The following is a 19,290-nucleotide window of genomic DNA, read 5'->3' as shown; positions in this document are numbered from 1 at the left end:
GTTTGTTTGTTCATGAGCTTCCTGATGACGCAGAAGGAACTGTGAAACGCGTAGAGGCTGTGGGAACTATTTGCAGTGCAATAGAGGCGCCGGGAGAAGGTTAACCCAGGAGAGGGAGAGGAAGGTCACCTGTGGAACATCATTGGTTTGCCCAAAATGCACCGTTTACACATGGCTGGATAAGCTTAGCGTCGGCTAGATGACACAGAAATATGTGATTCCAAATTGCTTTTTTAGTTTTTTTATATTAAAGTTTGAAAAGTTTTTACACTATGTTGGTTCCATATATTTTTTATGAATATATATAAATCGAGGAATTGCTGACTGGAGAGCAAGTAAAAGGAGTGGTTATCCATTGAATGAACCGAAGGCGAACTGTGATATAAAGTCTGGTGGGTGGCCATTTCATAAGGTGGCGGTGACACGAAGGGTGTTTTGCGGTGGAAAATAACGCACGTGAACACCGAAGGACTTTTGATTAAAAATATATTGTAATTTGAAGACAAGATCGCATCAATATACACACACCTCAACTGGGGGGGGGATTGGCATATAATTAAGGACTGTTGGGGTTTAAGCTTTTTTTTTATTTTTATTTTTTTGTGGTTTTGTGTTTTTCTGGACGTTTTGGTTATTTTTTGTGGTATTTGAATGAATGAATGAATGAATGAAATACTTGTATAGCGCACAATGCGAACTGAATCGCCTCTAGGCCTCTAGGATTTGGATTTGTTCTTTGGGACACACATGTATTTTGATGTACAGGAATGATTTGCAATTGGTGAAACACTAGGCAATAAGTTAGGGGTATTTTTTGAGATATAGACTGTATCATATACACAGTGGGCACGTTTGTATATATGTTTATGTTTTTCACAAAAGAGAGATAGGGGGCGCAATCCACAAAATTAATATATATATATATATATATATATTCCCCATCCTAGTGAAGGGGCACATTGGATTGCAGCGCACCAATACATATATAGATAGTTATTTTGAGTGCCGGTGTTCTGGCAGATAGTGTCCTGCCATCATATAGTGTCCGCCCCGTAAGAAGCTTCGGAAAATCTCTGAAGCTGAACGGCGTCTGCGCCGTGAGTGGAGGTGGTAGCCCCACCATCCAAGCGGACATAGGGTTCGGAAAATTAGAGGGCCCCTCGCGGGCGAGCTTAGCTCGCCACGCTTCGGGCTCGGCCTCGCTGCGCTCGGCTCTTTTTTATTCCTACTCTATGTCCACTTGGATGGTGGAGCTAGAACCTGGACTCACGGCGCAGGCGCCGTTCATCCTCGGCTATTTTTCGGAATCTGTGTTGCTGTGTACTGCGCATGCGCAGTACACAGCGGACACTATCTGATGGGGGACCTTATATGATGGGACACCGGTATTCAATTTTTCTTTTTTTTTTTTTTTTTAAAACCAAGCAGAACCCAACACCAGGAGTCAGGCCAAAAGGGGGGTGATGGTCACATATCGGTGATCCCTGCCATGCGAACCACTTTACTTCCTGTCATGGAACCGTAATTAAAAGGTAAGTAGTGCTGAACTTTCTGGAAAGCTTCACAAACACATAAAAAAAATTGTTATTCTGGTAAAAATACAGGGCACAAGGATGGCATGACCCAAGCCTGGTGCCCAAGTTTTTCTAACATAGTAATAACAACAGCCAAAGTGATAAAAAAGTACTAACCTGTGAAACGTTCTTTGCAAATACAGGTGTACCCGCCTTCTGTTCTGACGCACATTCCGCCATTCTGACACGGGCTGGAGTAGCAGAGATTTATCTCGGTTTCACAATAATCCCCAGTAAAGCCCTGAGGGCAGCGGCAGCGCAGGCCGGTGATGGGATGAATAGGGCGAAAAAGGATGGACTCAGAGGCAATGAAAGGGGCCGAGCTGTCAAATTTTAGAACAGATATACACTTCATGTAATTTTCACAAGGTTCCCGAAGACAGACGTTGTCATCGAAGGGTAGAACCTCCAGCATGGAGGCCGAGGTCAGCGTCATCCTTTTCATGTAGAGCTGCTCCTGAAGGTCCTCGGAGCTGAAGAACTGGGAGCGATCCCCCTGGGGTACAAGAGCGGAAAAGCTGACATTGAGGATGGATCCCTCTACATCAGTGTCGTTCTGGATGTTGAAGATGAAGATGTCTTCCTTTGGGGTGGACAACACAGTGGAGACCCCTTCCAAAAAGCTGGTCAAGAGGGGGGACAGAAAGCGTTCTTGAGACATGTTCTCCAGGCGGACGGTGATGCTGTTCGATAACATGTCCTCGGTGATTATGAGAACGCGTAGGACACATTGAGCGGTCACACTATGGATCCCATCTGCAAAAGAAAAAACGTGGAAAAATGTTTTTTGACAAACCGACATCCTTTACGTTAGAAAGTATCATCAACATTTAAAGGCCAATTGAAATATCCTTTCTGGATCGGCACTGGTTGGCTTAAACACTCTCTGGCTATTTTTCTTATCTCCTTGAGGATTCGGAAGGTAGCTTGTCCTCCCAAGTTTGTGTCTCAGCCCTTACCAACAAGACTACAGTCAAGGGGTGATTCTTCGGGGGGGGGTGAACTTCTAAACTGTTTGTTCTATAACAGGGGCCTCCAAACTTTCTAAACAAAGGGCCAGTTTACTGTCCTTCAGACTTTGGAGGGGCCGAACTGTGGCAAGTGAGAGTAGAAAATGTCCAGCCTCAAAGGGAGTAAACAATAGAAATAGTGCCCCATCATTGGTATCAGTGAGAGGAATAGCGCCCCATTGTTGGCATCGGTGGGAGAAACTGAGAAATTGTGCCCTTTCATTGGTACCAGGGGAAGTAAAAGTGACCATAACTGGTGTCAGTGGAATAGTGCCCCATAAGTGGTACCAAGGGAAGAAATCGTGCCCCATAATTGGTGTCAGTGGGAGGAATAGTGCCCCATAATTGGTACCAGGGGAAGTAATGGTGCCCCATAATTGGCATCAGTGAGGAGGAATAGTGCCCCATAATTGGTGTCAGTGGGAGGAATAGTGCCCCATAATTGGTGTCAGTGGGAGGAATAGTGCCCCATAATTGGTACCAGGGGAGGTAATGGTGCCCCATAATTGGTGTCAGTGAGGAGGAAAAGTGCCCCATAATTGGTACCAGGGGAAGTAATGGTGCCCCATAATTGGTGTCAGTGAGGAATAGTGCCCCATAATTGGTACCAGGGGAAGTAATGGTGCCCCATAATTGGTGTCAGTGAGGAGGAATAGTGCCCCATAATTGGTACCAGGGGAAGTAATAGTGCCCCATAATTGGTGTCAGTGGGAGGAAGTGTCCCATAATTGGAACCAGGGGAAGTAAAAGTGCCCCATAACTGGTGTCAGTGGAATAGTTCCCCATAAGTGGTACCAAGGGAAGAAATAGTGCCCCATAATTGGTGTCAGTGGGAGGAATAGTGCCCCATAATTGGTACCAGGGGAAGTAATGGTGCCCCATATTTGGCATCAGTGAGGAGGAATAGTGCCCCATAATTGCTACCAGGGGAAGTAATAGTGCCCCATAATTGGTGTCAGTGAGGAGGAAAAGTGCCCCATAATTGGTACCAGGGGAAGTAATGGTGCCCCATAATTGGTGTCAGTGAGGAGGAATAGTGCCCCATAATTGGTGTCAGTGAGGAGGAATAGTGCCCCATAATTGGTACCAGGGGAAGTAATAGTGCCCCATAATTGGTGTCAGTGAGGAGGAATAGTGCCCCATTAATGGTACCAGGGGAAGTAATAGTGCCCCATAATTGGTGTCAGTGAGGAGGAATAGTGCCCCATAATTGGTGTCAGTGAGGAGGAATAGTGCCCCATAATTGGTGTCAGTGGGAGGAATAGTGCCCCATAATAGGTACCAGAGAAAGTTATAGTGCCCCATAATTGGTGTCAGTGGGGAGGAATAGTGCCCCATTGTTGGTGTCAATGGGAGGAATAGTGCCCCATTGTTGGTGTCAATGGGAGGAATAGTGCCTCATTGTTGGTGTCAGTGAGGAGGAATAGTGCCCCATTAATGGTACCAGGGGAAGTAATAGTGCCCCATAATTGGTGTCAGTGAGGAGGAATAGTGCCCCATAATTGGTGTCAGTGAGGAGGAATAGTGCCCCATAATTGGTGTCAGTGGGAGGAATAGTGCCCCATAATAGGTACCAGAGAAAGTTATAGTGCCCCATAATTGGTGTCAGTGGGGAGGAATAGTGCCCCATTGTTGGTGTCAATGGGAGGAATAGTGCCCCATTGTTGGTGTCAATGGGAGGAATAGTGCCTCATTGTTGGTGTCAGTGAGGAGGAATAGTGCCCCATTAATGGTACCAGGGGAAGTAATAGTGCCCCATAATTGGTGTCAGTGAGGAGGAATAGTGCCCCATAATTGGTACCAGGGGAAGTAATAGTGCCCCATAATTGGTGTCAGTGAGGAGGAATAGTGCCCCATTAATGGTACCAGGGGAAGTAATAGTGCCCCATAATTGGTGTCAGTGAGGAGGAATAGTGCCCCATAATTGGTGTCAGTGGGAGGAATAGTGCCCCATAATAGGTACCAGAGAAAGTTATAGTGCCCCATAATTGGTGTCAGTGGGGAGGAATAGTGCCCCATTGTTGGTGTCAATGGGAGGAATAGTGCCCCATTGTTGGTGTCAATGGGAGGAATAGTGCCTCATTGTTGGTGTCAGTGAGAGGAATAGTGTCCCATTGTTGGTGTCATTGGGAGGAATAGTGCCTCATTGTTGGTGTCAATGGGAGGAATAGTGCCCCATTGTTGGTGTCAGTGAGAGGAATAGTGTCCCATTGTTGGTGTCATTGGGAGGAATAGTGCCTCAACGGCCTGATAAAGACAAGCCCCCAGGCCATAGTTTGGAGACCACTGGTCTATATTTTGGAAAATTAATCTAGTGACTATGACACTATTATCCAGCATTATAATGGCAGCAGAACATAGAAGGAATATAGAATTTTAGCGGGCAGATGTAGCTACTAGAATTTTTCTGAAAAATAAGGAACTGACATTTGAATCCGCCTTCCGCCAATCAAACAAAACTTAAAAATACAAAAACAGTTTTGTTGTATTAACCAACTAGTTTTAGATTTGAAATAATGTGCAGTGGAAGACAACCAGCTAGTTTTTATCCTTTCCATTGGAAGAGACCGAACTAAGATTCATTTAGCTTCAGACCGAAAAAAGGGAGGACAACGCTTTACTTTTTCTACAAAATGATTTAGCACAGGGTTGCTTGATTCGAAAGTTACAGTGCCTTGAAAAAGTATTCATACCCCTTGAAATTTTCCACATTTTGTCATGTTACAACCAAAACCGTGAATGTATTTTATTGGAATTTTATATGATAGACCAACACAAAGTGTCACATAATTGTGAAGTGGAAGGAAAATGATAAATGGTTTTCAACATTTTTTTTTACAAATAAATATGTGAAAAGTGTGGGGGGGTACATTTGTATGGCGCCCCCCGGAGTCAATACTTTGTAGAACCGCCTTTCACTGCAATTACAGCTGCAAGTCTTTTTTCTTTCTGAATTCAGCTCAAAATTTGGGCTGAAATCGGACCTGAAACGGTGAACCCGGCACGCACCGGACCCCTGCTGTGACTCGCACGTGGCTCATATGTGAACCGCGTCTTAACCAGGCCTCGTTTTGAGATTTTGGTGTTTACAACTGTTTTTTTTTGCTAGAAAATTACTTAGAACCCCCAAACATCAAATAGAGAATAAAATGGCGGTCGTTGCAGTACCTTTTTTCACACCGTATTTACACAGCGGTCTTACAAGCGCACTTTTTTTGAAAAAAAAAAATACTTTTTTGAATAATAAAAAAAAGACAATGGTTAGCTCAATCTTTTTTTTTTTTTTTTATATTGTGAAAGATAATGTTACGCCGAGTAAATTGATACCCAACATGTTGCGTGTCAAAATTGCGCCCGCTTGCGCAATGGCGTCAAGCTTTTACCCTCTAAAATCTCCATAGGCGAAGTTCAAAAAATTCTACAGGTTGCATGTTTTGCGTTACAGAGCAGATCTAGGGCTAGAATTATTGCTCTCACTCTACCGATCGTGGCGATACATGTGTGGTTTGTTTTCATATGCAGGCGCTACTCACATATGCGTTCGCTTCTGCACGCAAGCTTGTCGGGATGAAGCGTTTTAAAAAATGTTTTTATTTTCTTATTTATTTTATTTATTTTTATACTGTTTAAAAAAAGAATGTAAACATCCCTTGTAATAGAAAAAAGAATGACAGGTCCTCTTAAATATGAGATCTGGGGTCAAAAAGTCCTCAGATCTCATATTTGGACTTAAATGAAGTAAAAAAAAAAAAAATTGTATACACGGTCGGACATTCCGACCACAAAATTCGTCGTATTTTGTCCGAAACTTGCGTTGCATGCACACGGGTCGGACAAAGTTGTCGAAAAATGCGATCGTTCGGAACGAGGTGCCGTTCGTTCCGTACGAGGGGACTACGTAGAAGGCCAGTAGCCAATAGCTTTCGTCTCGTAATTTATTCTGAGCATGAGTTTCACTTTGTCCGTCGGAATTCTCTACAAACGATCGGAAAAAGTCCCATCGGATTTTGTTGTCGGAAAATTTTAGTTCCAGCTCTCAAACTTTTTTCCGTCGGAAATTCCGACGGAAAAAGTCCGATAGAGCCCGCGCACGATCGAATTTTCCGACAACATAATCCGATCTGACCCTTTCCGTCGGAATTTCCGACCGTGTGTACAGGGCAACAGAGGTATGGGCGTTAGTGACGTTTTGACGTCGTTCCGCCCTGCTATGGTATGGAGATGGGTGGGGGCCATCTTGCCCTCACTCGTATCCATACCAAGCAGGAGACAGGACCCGATCGCCTCCTTACCGACGGCTCCGGTAAGCGGCGGAGGGCGCGGGAGAGAGCGGCGGGAGAGGGGGGGGGGGTGGCACCTCTCCCGCTGCCGAGAACGGTGATCTTGCGGCGAATCCGCCACAGGGACCACCATTATGATCCGTAAACACAACTGGCGCCTGCAGAGATGGATACCTCGGTTGCGGCAGCTGCCGTTACCGAGATATCCCTCTTCAAAAAAGGGACGTGGTTAAATTGTATTTCAACATCATTTTGGAAGCTGTACATTGATTTATACAAACCTAGACATGTAAACCTTTAAAACAGACGAAAAAAAACTGAAAAACATAAAGTTCTATTGTCTATTTATTCAGGTTGGCTCGGCCAATACTGCAGAAAACTCTAAAGCAAATAATAATAATTAAACACCAAGAGAGATAAGAAGGGGGGGAAAAAAAAATCCTACTGGAGAAAAGAGAATTCAGATGTCATTTTTGCTCAGTTATTCATCATAAGGAAGAGAACATAAAACTATTCTTCTGCTAAGTACAAGAGTCCGTCCGCTCCTCCCGGACTCAGAGGCATCGATTTTCTTTCAGGCGTCGGGAAGAAAAATGAGAAAAAGGCCTCAATGAATACAACACAAAGCGATATTCACAGAAGCCTGACACTCGAGCCTCGGAGGTCCGCACGAGCCCGCCGCTATAATCTATACATTTTATTGTGGAACCAGCAGATCCAGCTGCGCCGTGTTTCTTCTAAATTTTCATACTGTGCTACAAAAAGAACAACACAATCATTTTTACTTGTCAACGTTTTTTTTTTTTTTAATTTGCACAACTTTTCAAGTTTCTACTCATGCATTTCAAAAATGTCATTTCGTTACGGTTCACCATCGGACGCAACATACTTGGAGGTATACTCCATAAATAAAAATAAAAAAACATAAAAAAAAAAAAAGCGAGATAAATGCACGTTGCAAATCCTCCAGGGATTCTACCTTTGCGTTCATGTGGTGAGGATGTAAAGGCATATTCAGCGACCCTTCGCAGTTTGCTGCGGAAGTGACGTTCCGTCGCCGCCATCTTGCTACACCCCACACTCGTCCACAGTAATGCCCTGTACATACGGTCGGAAATTGCGACGGAAAAGGTCCAATCGGATTATATCGTCCGTAAATCCGATCGTGTGTGGGCTCTATCGGACATTTAAATTTGAGAGCAGGATATAAAATTTTCCGACAAAAAAATCCGATCGGACTTTTTCCGATCGTTTGTAGAGAATTCCAATCGGACAAAGTGCCACGCATGCTCAGATTAAATTAGGAGACCAAAGCTATTGGCTACTGGCCTCTACGTAGTCCCGTCGTACGCAACGAACGTCACCTCGTTCCGAAGGATCGGATTTTCTGACAACTTTGTCAGACTGTGTGTTACCAGTTTTGGACAAAATCCGTCGCAAAAACTCTGACCGATTTTGTGGTCGGAATGTCCGATCGTGTGTACAGGGCATCAGGATACACTAAGCCCTTGTACACACGGTCGGAGATTCCGACGGAATGTGTCCGATCGGACCGTTTTGTCGGATATTCCGACTGTATGTGGTCTACATCGGACTGTTTCCATCGGTATATCCGACGGACCAATTTTTCCAACTTGTCGGTAAAATTTTCCGTCAAAATGCTCCGATCGTGTGTAGCCTACTCCGACGGACAAAGTGCCACGCATGCTCAGATGAAATTACTAGACCAAAGCTATTGGCTATTAGCCTGAACGTAGCCCCGTCGTAACGAAATAACGTCATCACGTTATGTACAATCGGATTTTCCGACAACTTAGTCCGACCGTGTGTATGCAACCTCACTTCCGGACCTCTTCCAGAATTAATCCGTCGGAATTACTCAGACGGATTTGGTTGTCGGAATCTCCGACCGTGTGTACAAGGGCTAAGAAGGGGGAAAGCGGACATGTTGTTACACCCACCGTAGTTTAGCATTTTACACGTATTCATAACAGTAAAGTGAGTTTCTATAGTGAAATACAGGACTTAGAACTCCGTCTGACTTCGTAGATGTTGCATTTTAAAATCAGCGAACTTCTGTCAGATTAGCAAACCTGTGTGATGAGCATGGTTGCCGCTGCTTTTAAAATTCAAGATCTAAGCAGTCAGAAGGAGTTCTAAGTCCTGTATTTCACTATATAAACTGACTTTACTGTTATAAATAAGTGTAAAATGCAAAACTCTGGTGGGTGTAACAACATGTCCGCTTTCCCCCTTCTTAGTGTATCCTTAATGTGTACGAGTGTGGGGTGTAGCAAGATGGCAGCGACGGAACGTCAATTCCGTAGCAAAGTATAATAAGGCTTACCTGTAATTAAAAAGCATATCTCCTAAACCTGAACGGTTTAGGACAGTGATGGTGAACCTTGGCACTACAGATGTTTTGGAACTACATTTCCCATGATGCTCATGCACTCTGCAGTGTAGTGGAGCATCATGGGAAATGTAGTTCCAAAACATCTGGGGTGCCAAGGTTCGCCATCACTGGTTTAAGAGATCTTCCCCTTGCATGCAGCCGCTGTGTTCAGAGGTGCATGCGCTCTGAATTTCCCGGCTGAAAGGTTTGGCAGATGCCGGACCTTGTCGAAGAGAGGTCTCCCGCGTGCATGCGTGGGAGTGACAACATTGCGGCTCCGGCCACTCACAGCGCCAGAGCCGCGATACCGGGAAGACACGCCAAGGGAAAATGTCAGCTCCCTCGGCGTGGACCGAGATCACCTGCCGATGCCTCGTTCTAAGGTAAGTATTTCATAATGAGCTAGTTTGCGGTGCATACAGCTCATTATGCCTTTTGCATAATTTGCCTTTTTCAGGTTTGAAAAAATTATAATCTGCAGATTTCCTACCGCTTTGAGAGCTACAATGGTATGGAGATGAGTGGAGGCCATCTTTCTCTCACTCGTCTCCATGCCTAGCAGAAAGAAGGATCCGATCGCCTCCGCTGTTGCCGAGAGCACCGGAGCGCGGTGGAAGGGAGGGCCCATCTCCCGGCGCTGATAAAAGTGATCTCGCAGTGAATCCACCGCAGAGACCACTATTATCGGAAACCGGACCACCCGCCGAAGAAGAGGATACCAGGGTTATGGCAGCTAGCCGATGCCATAACGAAGAAATCCCTTTTCAAAGTAAGTACGTATATCGGCGTACGGCGGTCCGGAAGTGGTTAACAAAGATCAGCTTATGCCTCAGATAGGTAAAAAGATCACTGGTATCGGTGGAAACTTATCTGTAAGCCCTTGTACACACAGTCGGACATTCCGATAAACAAAATCCGTCAGATTTTTTCCAAAGGATTTTGCCCGAAACTGATGTTGCATACACACGGTCGGACAAAGTTGTCGGAAAATCCGATCGTTCAGAACGTGATGACGTTCGTTCGTTACGACGGGACTACGTTGCGGCTAGTAGCCAATAGCTTTGGTCTCGTAATTTGATCTGAGCATGTGTGGCACTTTGTCCGATCGTTTGTAGAGAATTCCGATCGGATCATGTTGTCGGAAAAATTTATATCCAGCTCTCAAACTTTGTTGGTCAGACATTCCGACGGAAAAAGTCCGATGGAGCCCACACACGGTCCGATTATCCGACAACATGGTCCAATCGGACCTTTTCCGTCGGAATTTCCGACCGTGTGTACAAGGGCTTAGAGGGGATTCTTCCCACTGACCACCAATGTAAGGAACATTCGTCCCACTGACCATCACACTAATGTGCGGTGAGCTATAGATATAGTAATTTTTAATAGGTGTTCCCTGAGCCCGTAAAGTTATTTCAAGAGTTTCTCGGTGGAAAGAACATTGGTAAAGGACGTTCCAAATAATTTATACCTAGCTGGAGCAATTTATTTGCCTTCCCCTGGATCTCAGTACCTTTGGAAATGCTGCACTACATACTCATGAGTCTGAGGCTTCATGCACACGAGACGCAGATGCAAACTCTGCTGGACACATGTTTTTAAAAGCTGAAACCGGCGTTTAGAAACGCACGTTTTGCCGTGATTTAGCGGCGTTTTACCGCTTTCGCGTCTAGAAGCGTTTAGTTCAGCTAACATCTTAGACCCTCCCTAGCTCAAAAAACAGTATTATTAACTATTTCAGCAATTTTGTGAGACCAGAGTGAGTAGCAGCAGCTGTGAGAGCAGCAGTGTACTTGTATTTAGCGTGTCACTTGCCACAGCACCTGCCACAAGTTGTGGATTGTCCACTTGCCACGTGACTTGCCACATCACCTGCCATGGCACCTGCCACAAGTTGTGGATTGTCCACTTGCCACATCACCTGCCACGTCACTTGCCACAAGTTGTGGACTGTCCACTTGCCACATCGCTTGCCACATCACCTGCCACGTCACTTGCCACAAGTTGTGGATTGTCCACTTGCCATGTCAGTTGCCACCTGCCATGTCACTTGCCACAAGTTGTGGATTGTCCACTTGCCACGTCACCTGACACAAGTTGTGGATTGTCCACTTGCCCCGTCACCTGTCACGTCACTTGCCACATCACCTGCCACGTCACCTGCCAGAAGTTGTGGATTGTCCACTTGCCACGTCACCTGCCAGGTCACTTGCCACGTCACCTGCCACAAGTTGTGGATTGTCCACTTGCCACGTCACCTGCCAGGCCACTTGCCACGTCACCTGCCACAAGTTGTGGATGGTCCACTTGCCACGTCACTTGCCACTTCACCTGCCATGTCACTTGCCCCAAGTTGTGGATTGTCCACTTGCCACGTCACTTGCCACCTGACATGTCACTTGCCACAAGTTGTGGATTGTCCGCTTGCCACGTCACTTGCCACCTGCCATGTCACTTGCCACAAGTTGTGGATTGTCCACTTGCCACGTCACTTGCCACCTGCCATGTCACTTGCCACAAGTTGTGGATTGTCCACTTGCAATTGCAAAAATATTTTTTAATGTTTTTTCATCATTTGCAATAATTTTTGAGATTTTTAATGTAAAAAAAATAGGTCACCTTTAAAAACGCTTATAAACGAAAACCGCGTTTTGCGTCTAAAACATGGAAACTTTTTGCGTCTGAACCCATTTTTTTGCTTCTGGAAAAGCGAGGTTAAACGCAACTGCATAAAAACGGCAAAAAACGAGACTGTGTACATGGACACACAGGATAACATTGAATGAGTTCAGGGGCAGTTGAAAAAAAGTGTCCAACTGCCTCTGAACGTGCGTTTAACAGCGTCTCGTGTGCATGAGGCCTGAGTCTTTCCGACCAAAGACCCGGCGGGTCGGAAATCCCGACTACATACAGCGAATGACGCCTCTCTGGGTATACTTTTCCATTTCTGTAATTTACAACGCTAGCCGAGGAATAACAGGGGCTCAGATTCTGCCTATATAATCCGACTGATGAAGTTTCAACAGAAGCCGCTAACTCCTTCAATGCCACATCTGTAAAGTTAATCTATTTCTGTCTTATCAAAGGCTTGCGAAGTTATGAATTTAAAAAGAAGGAGCAAAGCTGAAGGTGATGCCTCCTCCTTTGAACTGATTAAAAAGGACAGCAATCTTCAAGAAGCTCCGTTCCGAGTGTTTGAGTTTATACGTCTGATGTGGAATCTCAATAAAACCCAGTTTAATATCGCCGTCTTGATCCCAAACGTTCCGGGCCTTTAAGATACGCCAAGCTTTTTTTTTTTTTTTGTCGATATTTACCGCCACCCTTCAGTGGCCCAGCAGCTATTGATTAATGAGTGTCTCTCTTAGGCGTATTGACGATCAAGGCGGAGGACCTCTCAGGTCAGAACTGCATTAATCATTATTGGCCAACAACAATAAAAACTATATAAAGCAGACTTGTCACCAAGTAATATAAAAAAAATAAAGTAGGGATCCAGCAGGTATCTCAACAGCTCTCAGAGCACTTAAAGTGGAGGTCCACCCTAAAATGGACCTTCTGCTCATTGGAATCCTCCCCCGCTCCGGCGCCACAATTGGCACCTTTCAGGGGGGAGGGGGGTGCAGGTACCTGTACAGTACAGGTATTCTGCACCCACTTCCGCCGTAGATTCTGCAGAAGGTACGTCCCTTTCCGCAGAATCTACGCCCCTTTCCGAAAGTCCCCCGCTGCCTGCTGGGAAACACACGGATCCCAGAGACAGCGGGGACCATCCTTATTGCGCAGCGCGACTCGCGCATGCGCAGTAGGGAACCGGGAAATGAAGCTGAAAGGCTCCACTTCCTGATTCCCATACCCAAGATGGCGGCGGCAGCACCCGAGAGACGATCGAGAGATCGGCTTCGGGTGACGACATCGCGGGCGCGCGAAGTGTCACTATTTTAAAAGTCAGCAGCTGCAGTATTTGTAGCTGCTGGCTTTTAAAAAAAAAAAAAACGGCGGACTCCCGCTTTAACCACTTTCAGCCCTGGACCATTTTGCTGGCTTAAGACCAGACCACTTTTTGCGATTCGGCACTGCGTCGCTTTAACTGACAATTGCGCGGTCGTGCGACGTGGCTCCCAAACAAAATTGACGTCCTTTTTTTCCCAGAAATAGGGCTTTCTTTTGGTGGTATTTGATCACCCCTGCCATTTTTATTTTTTGCGCTATAAACAAAAATAGAGCGACAATTTTGAAAAAAACGCATTATTTTTTACTTTTTGTTATAATAAATATCCCCCAAAAATATATAAAAAAAACATTTTTTTTCCTCAGTTTAGGCCGATACGTATTCTTCTACATATTTTTGGTGAAAAAAAATCGCAATAAGCGATTATTGATTGGTTTGCGCAAAAGTTATAGCACAAAATAGGGGATAGTTTTATGGCATTTTTATTAATATTTTTTTTTTTTTACTGGTAATGGCGGCGATCAGAGATTTTTATTGTGACTGCGACATTATGGCGGACATCGGACATTTTTGGGACCATTGTAATTTATACAGCAATCAGTGCTATACAAATGCGCTGATTCTTGTGTAAATGACACTGGCAGTGAAGGGGTTAACCAGGGGGTGGCAGTGTAGGGGTTAAGTGTTCCTAGGGGCGTGTTACTAACTGTGGGGGGGCTGGGCTTTGTGTTAGTGAACACTGATCTCTGCTCCAATCACACGGAGCAGAGATCAGTGTCACTTGTTGCTAGGCAGAACGGGGAGATGCTGTTTACAACGGCATCTCCTCGTTCAGCCTCCCCGTGAGACGATCGCGGGTATCCCCGCGGTGATCGAGTCCGTGGGACCCGCGACCGGACTCACGGGGGTCCCGACCAGCGCGCGAGAGCGCCGACGGCGACGTACACGCAATGGCAGGGCGGCATATAGTAATGGACGTACCTGTACGCCAATATGCCTGCCCGTGCCATTCTGCCGACGTACATCGGCGCGCGCCGGTCGGGAAGTGGTTAATATGAAAATAATTACTTAAAGTGGAAATCCATGCTCTGCCTCACCGGCAAATGCAGAGCACATTTTCTGGAGTTGCTCGCGGATCCAGAGCTTCTGGTCCGCGATCACCTCCTGCTTGGCAGAGGGTTCTCAGTATCCCAATCCCTACAACTCCAAGAGTATGGCTCATAGGTTTAGTTGAGGAGGTCGTCCCTTCTTTGGCTCACCGCACTTTACTTAATATAGGGCTGTTCTATGGTAGGAAGGCTATTCTATTACATTGGAAAAAGGCAAATGCTCCTACAATAGCATACTGGAAAGGTCTGATGAACCCAGTTATTCTCCTATATAAGGCTACCTACAGTTCTAGGGGCTGCAAGAAAAAATTCTATAAAGTATGGCAACCATGGTTGGACTCCTCAACCACTGTCAGTTGATACAACCAATTTCTGGCCTAAAAAATGTACATATTTTCTCCAATAGGAATTGGCTGATGTAGTTGTTTAAAGTGGTTGTAAACCCTTACAAACCACTTTGACCTACATGTTAGCCTAGATTAAGGCTTACCTGTAGGTCCAAGAAATATCTCCTAAACCTACACGTTAAGGAGATATTTACAAAAAGACAGCCACCGCTGTAGACAGCGGCGCGCAGGCGCACTGGGCAGGCCGCAGATCGCGGCGATATGCCGCGAGTGTCGGCTCCCGTGCGCATGCACGGGTGTGACGTCATTGCTGCTCCGGCGAATCACAGCGCCGGAGCAGCGAGACCCGAAAGTCACTCCGGGATCCATGGCAGCGGCAGACATGAAGACGGAGGACTGCTTCGGGGGCTTCGTTCTCAGGTAAGTTATTCATAATGAGCTAGTATGCTATGCATACTAGCTCATTATGCCTTTGCCTTGCAGGTTGCTTCCCCCCCCCCCCCCCCCCCATGGGTTTACAACCACTTTAACCACTTCAGCTCCGGACCAATAAACACCTTAAGGACAGGAGGTCTTTTTGCAATTTCGCACTGCGCTGCTTTAACTGGTAATTGCGCGGTCATGCAATATTGCACCCAAACTAAATTTGCGTCCTTTTCTTCCCACAAATAGAGCTTTCTTTTGATGGTATTTGATTGCCTCTGCGATTTTTTTTTTTTGCGATATAAATGGAAAAAGAGCGAAAATTTTGAAAAAAAAAGATATTTTCTTCTTTTTGTTATAAGAAAAATCGAATAAACTAAATTTTAGTCATACATTGAGGGCAAAATTTATTCAGCCACATGTCTTTAGTAAAAAAAATGTCAATAAGCGTATATTTTTTGGTTTGCGCAAAAGTTATAGCGTCTACAAACTAGAGTACATTTTCTGGAATTTACACAGCTTTTAATTTATGACTGCCGATCTCATTTCTTGAGGTGCTAAAATGGCAGGGCAGTACAAACCCCCCCCCAAATGACCCCATTTTGGAAAGTAGACACCCCAAGGAAATTGCTGATGGGTATGTTGAGCCCATTGAATATTTATTTTTTTTGTCCTAAGGGATTGAATAATGACAAAAAAAAAAAAATAATAATTTTTTACAAAAAGTTGTCACTAAATGATATATTGCTCACACATGCCATGGTTATATGTGGAATTGCACCCCAAAATATATTCCGCTACTTCTCCCGAGTATGGGGATACCACATGTGTGGGACTTTTTGGGAGTCTAGTCGCGCACGGCATCCCGAAAACCAATCACCACCTTCAGGATTTCTAAGGGTGCAAATTTTTGATTTAATTCCTCACTACCTATCACAGTTTCGAAGGCCATAAAATGCCAAAATAGCACAAAACCCCCCAAAATGACCCCATTTTGGAAAGTAGACACCCCAAGCTATTTACTGAGAGGCATGTTGAGTCCATGGAATATTTTATATTTTGCCGCAAGTTGCGGGAATATTACAAACTTTTTTTTTTTGCACCAAGTTGTCACTAAATGATATATTGCTCACACATGCTATGGGCATATGTGAAATGACACCCCAAAATACATTCTGCTGCTTCTCCTGAGTACGGGGATACCACATGTGTGGGACTTTTTGGGAGTCTAGTCGCGCACGGCACCCCGAAAACCAATCACCACCTTCAGGATTTCTAAGGGTGCAAATTTTTGATTTAACTCCTCACTACCTATCACAGTTTCGAAGGCCATAAAATGCCAAAATAGCACAAAACCCCCCCAAATGACCCCATTTTGGAAAGTAGACACCCCAAGCTATTTACTGAGAGGCATGTTGAGTCCATGGAATATTTTATATTTTGCCAAAAGTTGCGGGAATATTACAAACTTTTTTTTTTTTTTGCACAAAGTTGTCACTAAATGATATATTGCTCACACATGCTATGGGCAGAAGTCAAATTACACCCCAAAATAAATTCTGCTGCTTCTCCCGAGTACGGGGATACCACATGTGGGGGACTTTTTGGGAGCCTAGCCACGTACGGGACCCCGAAAACCAAGCACTGCCTTCCGGATTTGAATATAAAATGCTACCAAAAAACCTGTTAGCGATGGCAGGGATCAGGCCTGACTCTGCGATCGCTGCAGTTATGTGTTTAGTGTTTTGTAAGTGACAGTGATCGATCGATACTGCACTTGGGTGGGCTGGGCAGAGGGGCAAAACGCAGGTGCTAGCAGGTATCTGGGCTGATCCCGCTAACAATGCATTTTTTGGAACCCTAAACTGCTGGGGACGCTAGTATAGATCTGATCAGATCAGATATTGATCTGTTCAGATTCTATAGCACTACGGGAGGTGTATGCTTTGCGTGTGGGTGTTAGCGGTACTGGCACTAACCTAGCGCTGCCTGGGGCGACGCAGACCCTGACCCTAAAACCTAATTGATATCACCCGCCGGGTGATCAGGGGGTTAAACCTTTATTGGGTAATAAATGGTGGGTGTCCTGATGCTATAAAAAACAAACTAACCAGAGTCACCCGTAACACTTATACGGTGATCAGTGGTGAAAGGGTTAACTAGGGGCAATCAGGGGGTTCAAATTTTTATTAGGTAGTATATGGGGGTCCCTGGCGCTATATAAAAACCTGACGGGGAACCTAAATAACTAACTGGCTAACCAGCGTCACCAGTGACACTTATACTGTGATCGCTGGTGAAAGGGGGTGAAAGGGTTAACTAGCAGCAATCAGGGGGTTAAAACCATTATTGGGTAGTATATCGGGGTACCTAGCGCTATAAAAACCTGGCGGTGAACCTAAAAAAATAACTAGCTACCTAGCGACACTGATGCAGCGATCAGAAAAATTATCGCTTAGTGACACTGGCAAAAGGGGGTGAAAGGGTTAACTAGCGGAAATCAGGGGGTTAAAACCATTATTGGGTAGTATATCGGGGTACCTAGCGCTATAAAAACCTGGCGGTGAACCTAAAAAAATAACTAGCTACCTAGCGACTGTAGCGACACTAATGCAGCGATCAGAAAAACGATCGCTTAGTGACACTGGCAAAAGGGGTGAAAGGGTTAACTAGCGGCAATCAGGGGGTTAAAACCATTATTGGGTAGTATATCGGGGTACCTAGCGATATAAAAACCTGGCGGTGAACCTAAAAAAAATAACTAGCTACCTAGCGACACATGCAGCGATCAGAAAAATGATCGCTTAGTGACACTGGCAAAAGGGGGTGAAAGGGTTAACTCTAGGGGCAATCAGGGGGTTAAATCTTTATTGGGGGGTGATAGGGGGCTACCCTGGACCTAACACTAACTGTCCTGACAGTTTTTACTGTCACAACTGACACTGAATGCATTGATCAGTAAAGAAATGATCAATGCAATCAGTGACACTGTGACTGGGGGGGGAGGGGGGGCGGGGGGGCGATCGGGGGGGGGGGGGTTTGTGTGCCTGTGTGTACCTACATGTCAGTGTAGTGTTGGTGCACACTTACTATTAGTCTTCTCCTCGTAGTCCGGTCAAAAAGACCGCCCCGAGGAGAATGACATCACTTCCTCCTTCCTGTGTAAACAATACACAGTGGGAGGAAGCTTCTCATTGGCCAGGAGCGATCCAGAGGGGGTGGCCGAAAACCAACGGCCATCCCCTCATCACGGAGCGCTCCTGGAGCGAACCGGACCGCCGTATCCAGCGGGAGGGGGTCCGATCGGACCCCCCACCCGCTGGAAGGCAGGCACGTACATCTACGTGATTGTGCCTGCCTGTGCCATTGTGTTGACGTACATTGGCAATACGGCGGTCCTGAAGTGGTTAATACTAATGTTGAAGAACCTGCTCTGCATGACTATATGATCGCTCTACTAAATATCCCCAAGTATTTTTAGATGGGCAAGTGACACAAAGGAGCTCTAACTACAATTGACTGGTGTAACGTTTATCCTTGACTAGTGCTGATGGTTGAGTTTTGGGGGGGGGGGGGAGTTTGTTGATTTTACTATGTGGTTAGTTGGACTATGTTAGTTCAATTGTTAGCCCTGTGTGGCCAAGAGGAGAGAGTGTATGTTGGTCTCTCGAACTATATGTTTTGTGTTGTAAAATATGTGTGAAAAACCTGAATAAAAAGAATTTATTAAAAAAAAAAAAAAAAAAAAAAGTGGAAGTCCATGCTAAAACTAAAATCCCTGCATCTTCAGCCACCAGCATTCTAATGCCGCGTACACGCGATCAGATTTTCCGACAATAAAACCGCGGATTTTTGTTTGAAGGATGTTGGCTCAAACTTGTCTTGCATACACACGACCACACAAATGTTGGCCAAGAATTCAGAACGTAGGAACGTGGTGACGTACAACGCGTACGACGAGCTGAAAAAAAATGAAGTTCAATAGCCGATGCGGCTCCTTCTGCTTGATTCCGAGCGTGCGTGGAACTTTTGTTTTGCGACGGACTTGTGTACACGCGATCGGACTTTCCGACAACAAGCTTTTTTGGCGGAAAAATTTGAGAACCTGCTATCAAACATTTGTGGGTGGAAATTCCGACATGCAAAAAGGAGGGGAAAATATTGCAAAAAAATCAAAACAACATGTGAAACAATATGTGT

At 45.3% G+C, this 19,290-nt stretch overlaps 1 protein-coding gene across 1 annotated transcript in view; it reads right to left on the bottom strand.

Annotated features, from left to right (window-relative positions):
• The window catches only part of CELSR3 (cadherin EGF LAG seven-pass G-type receptor 3), a 256,060-nt gene that overhangs the window by 180,533 nt on the left and 56,237 nt on the right, over positions 1–19,290 (bottom strand). Inside the window, exon 2 of the mRNA XM_077451691.1 lies at positions 1,692–2,330. Coding sequence (XP_077307817.1) covers positions 1,692–2,330 — 639 coding nt within the window. The remainder of the gene's footprint in view (positions 1–1,691; positions 2,331–19,290) is intronic.

Source organism: Lithobates pipiens, unplaced genomic scaffold (assembly GCF_037356315.1).
Source record: "Lithobates pipiens isolate NorthernLeopardFrog02 unplaced genomic scaffold, aLitPip1_a1.2 Scaffold_23, whole genome shotgun sequence".
NCBI lineage: Eukaryota > Metazoa > Chordata > Amphibia > Anura > Ranidae > Lithobates > Lithobates pipiens.
This window is presented reverse-complemented; position numbering and strand designations above follow the sequence as displayed.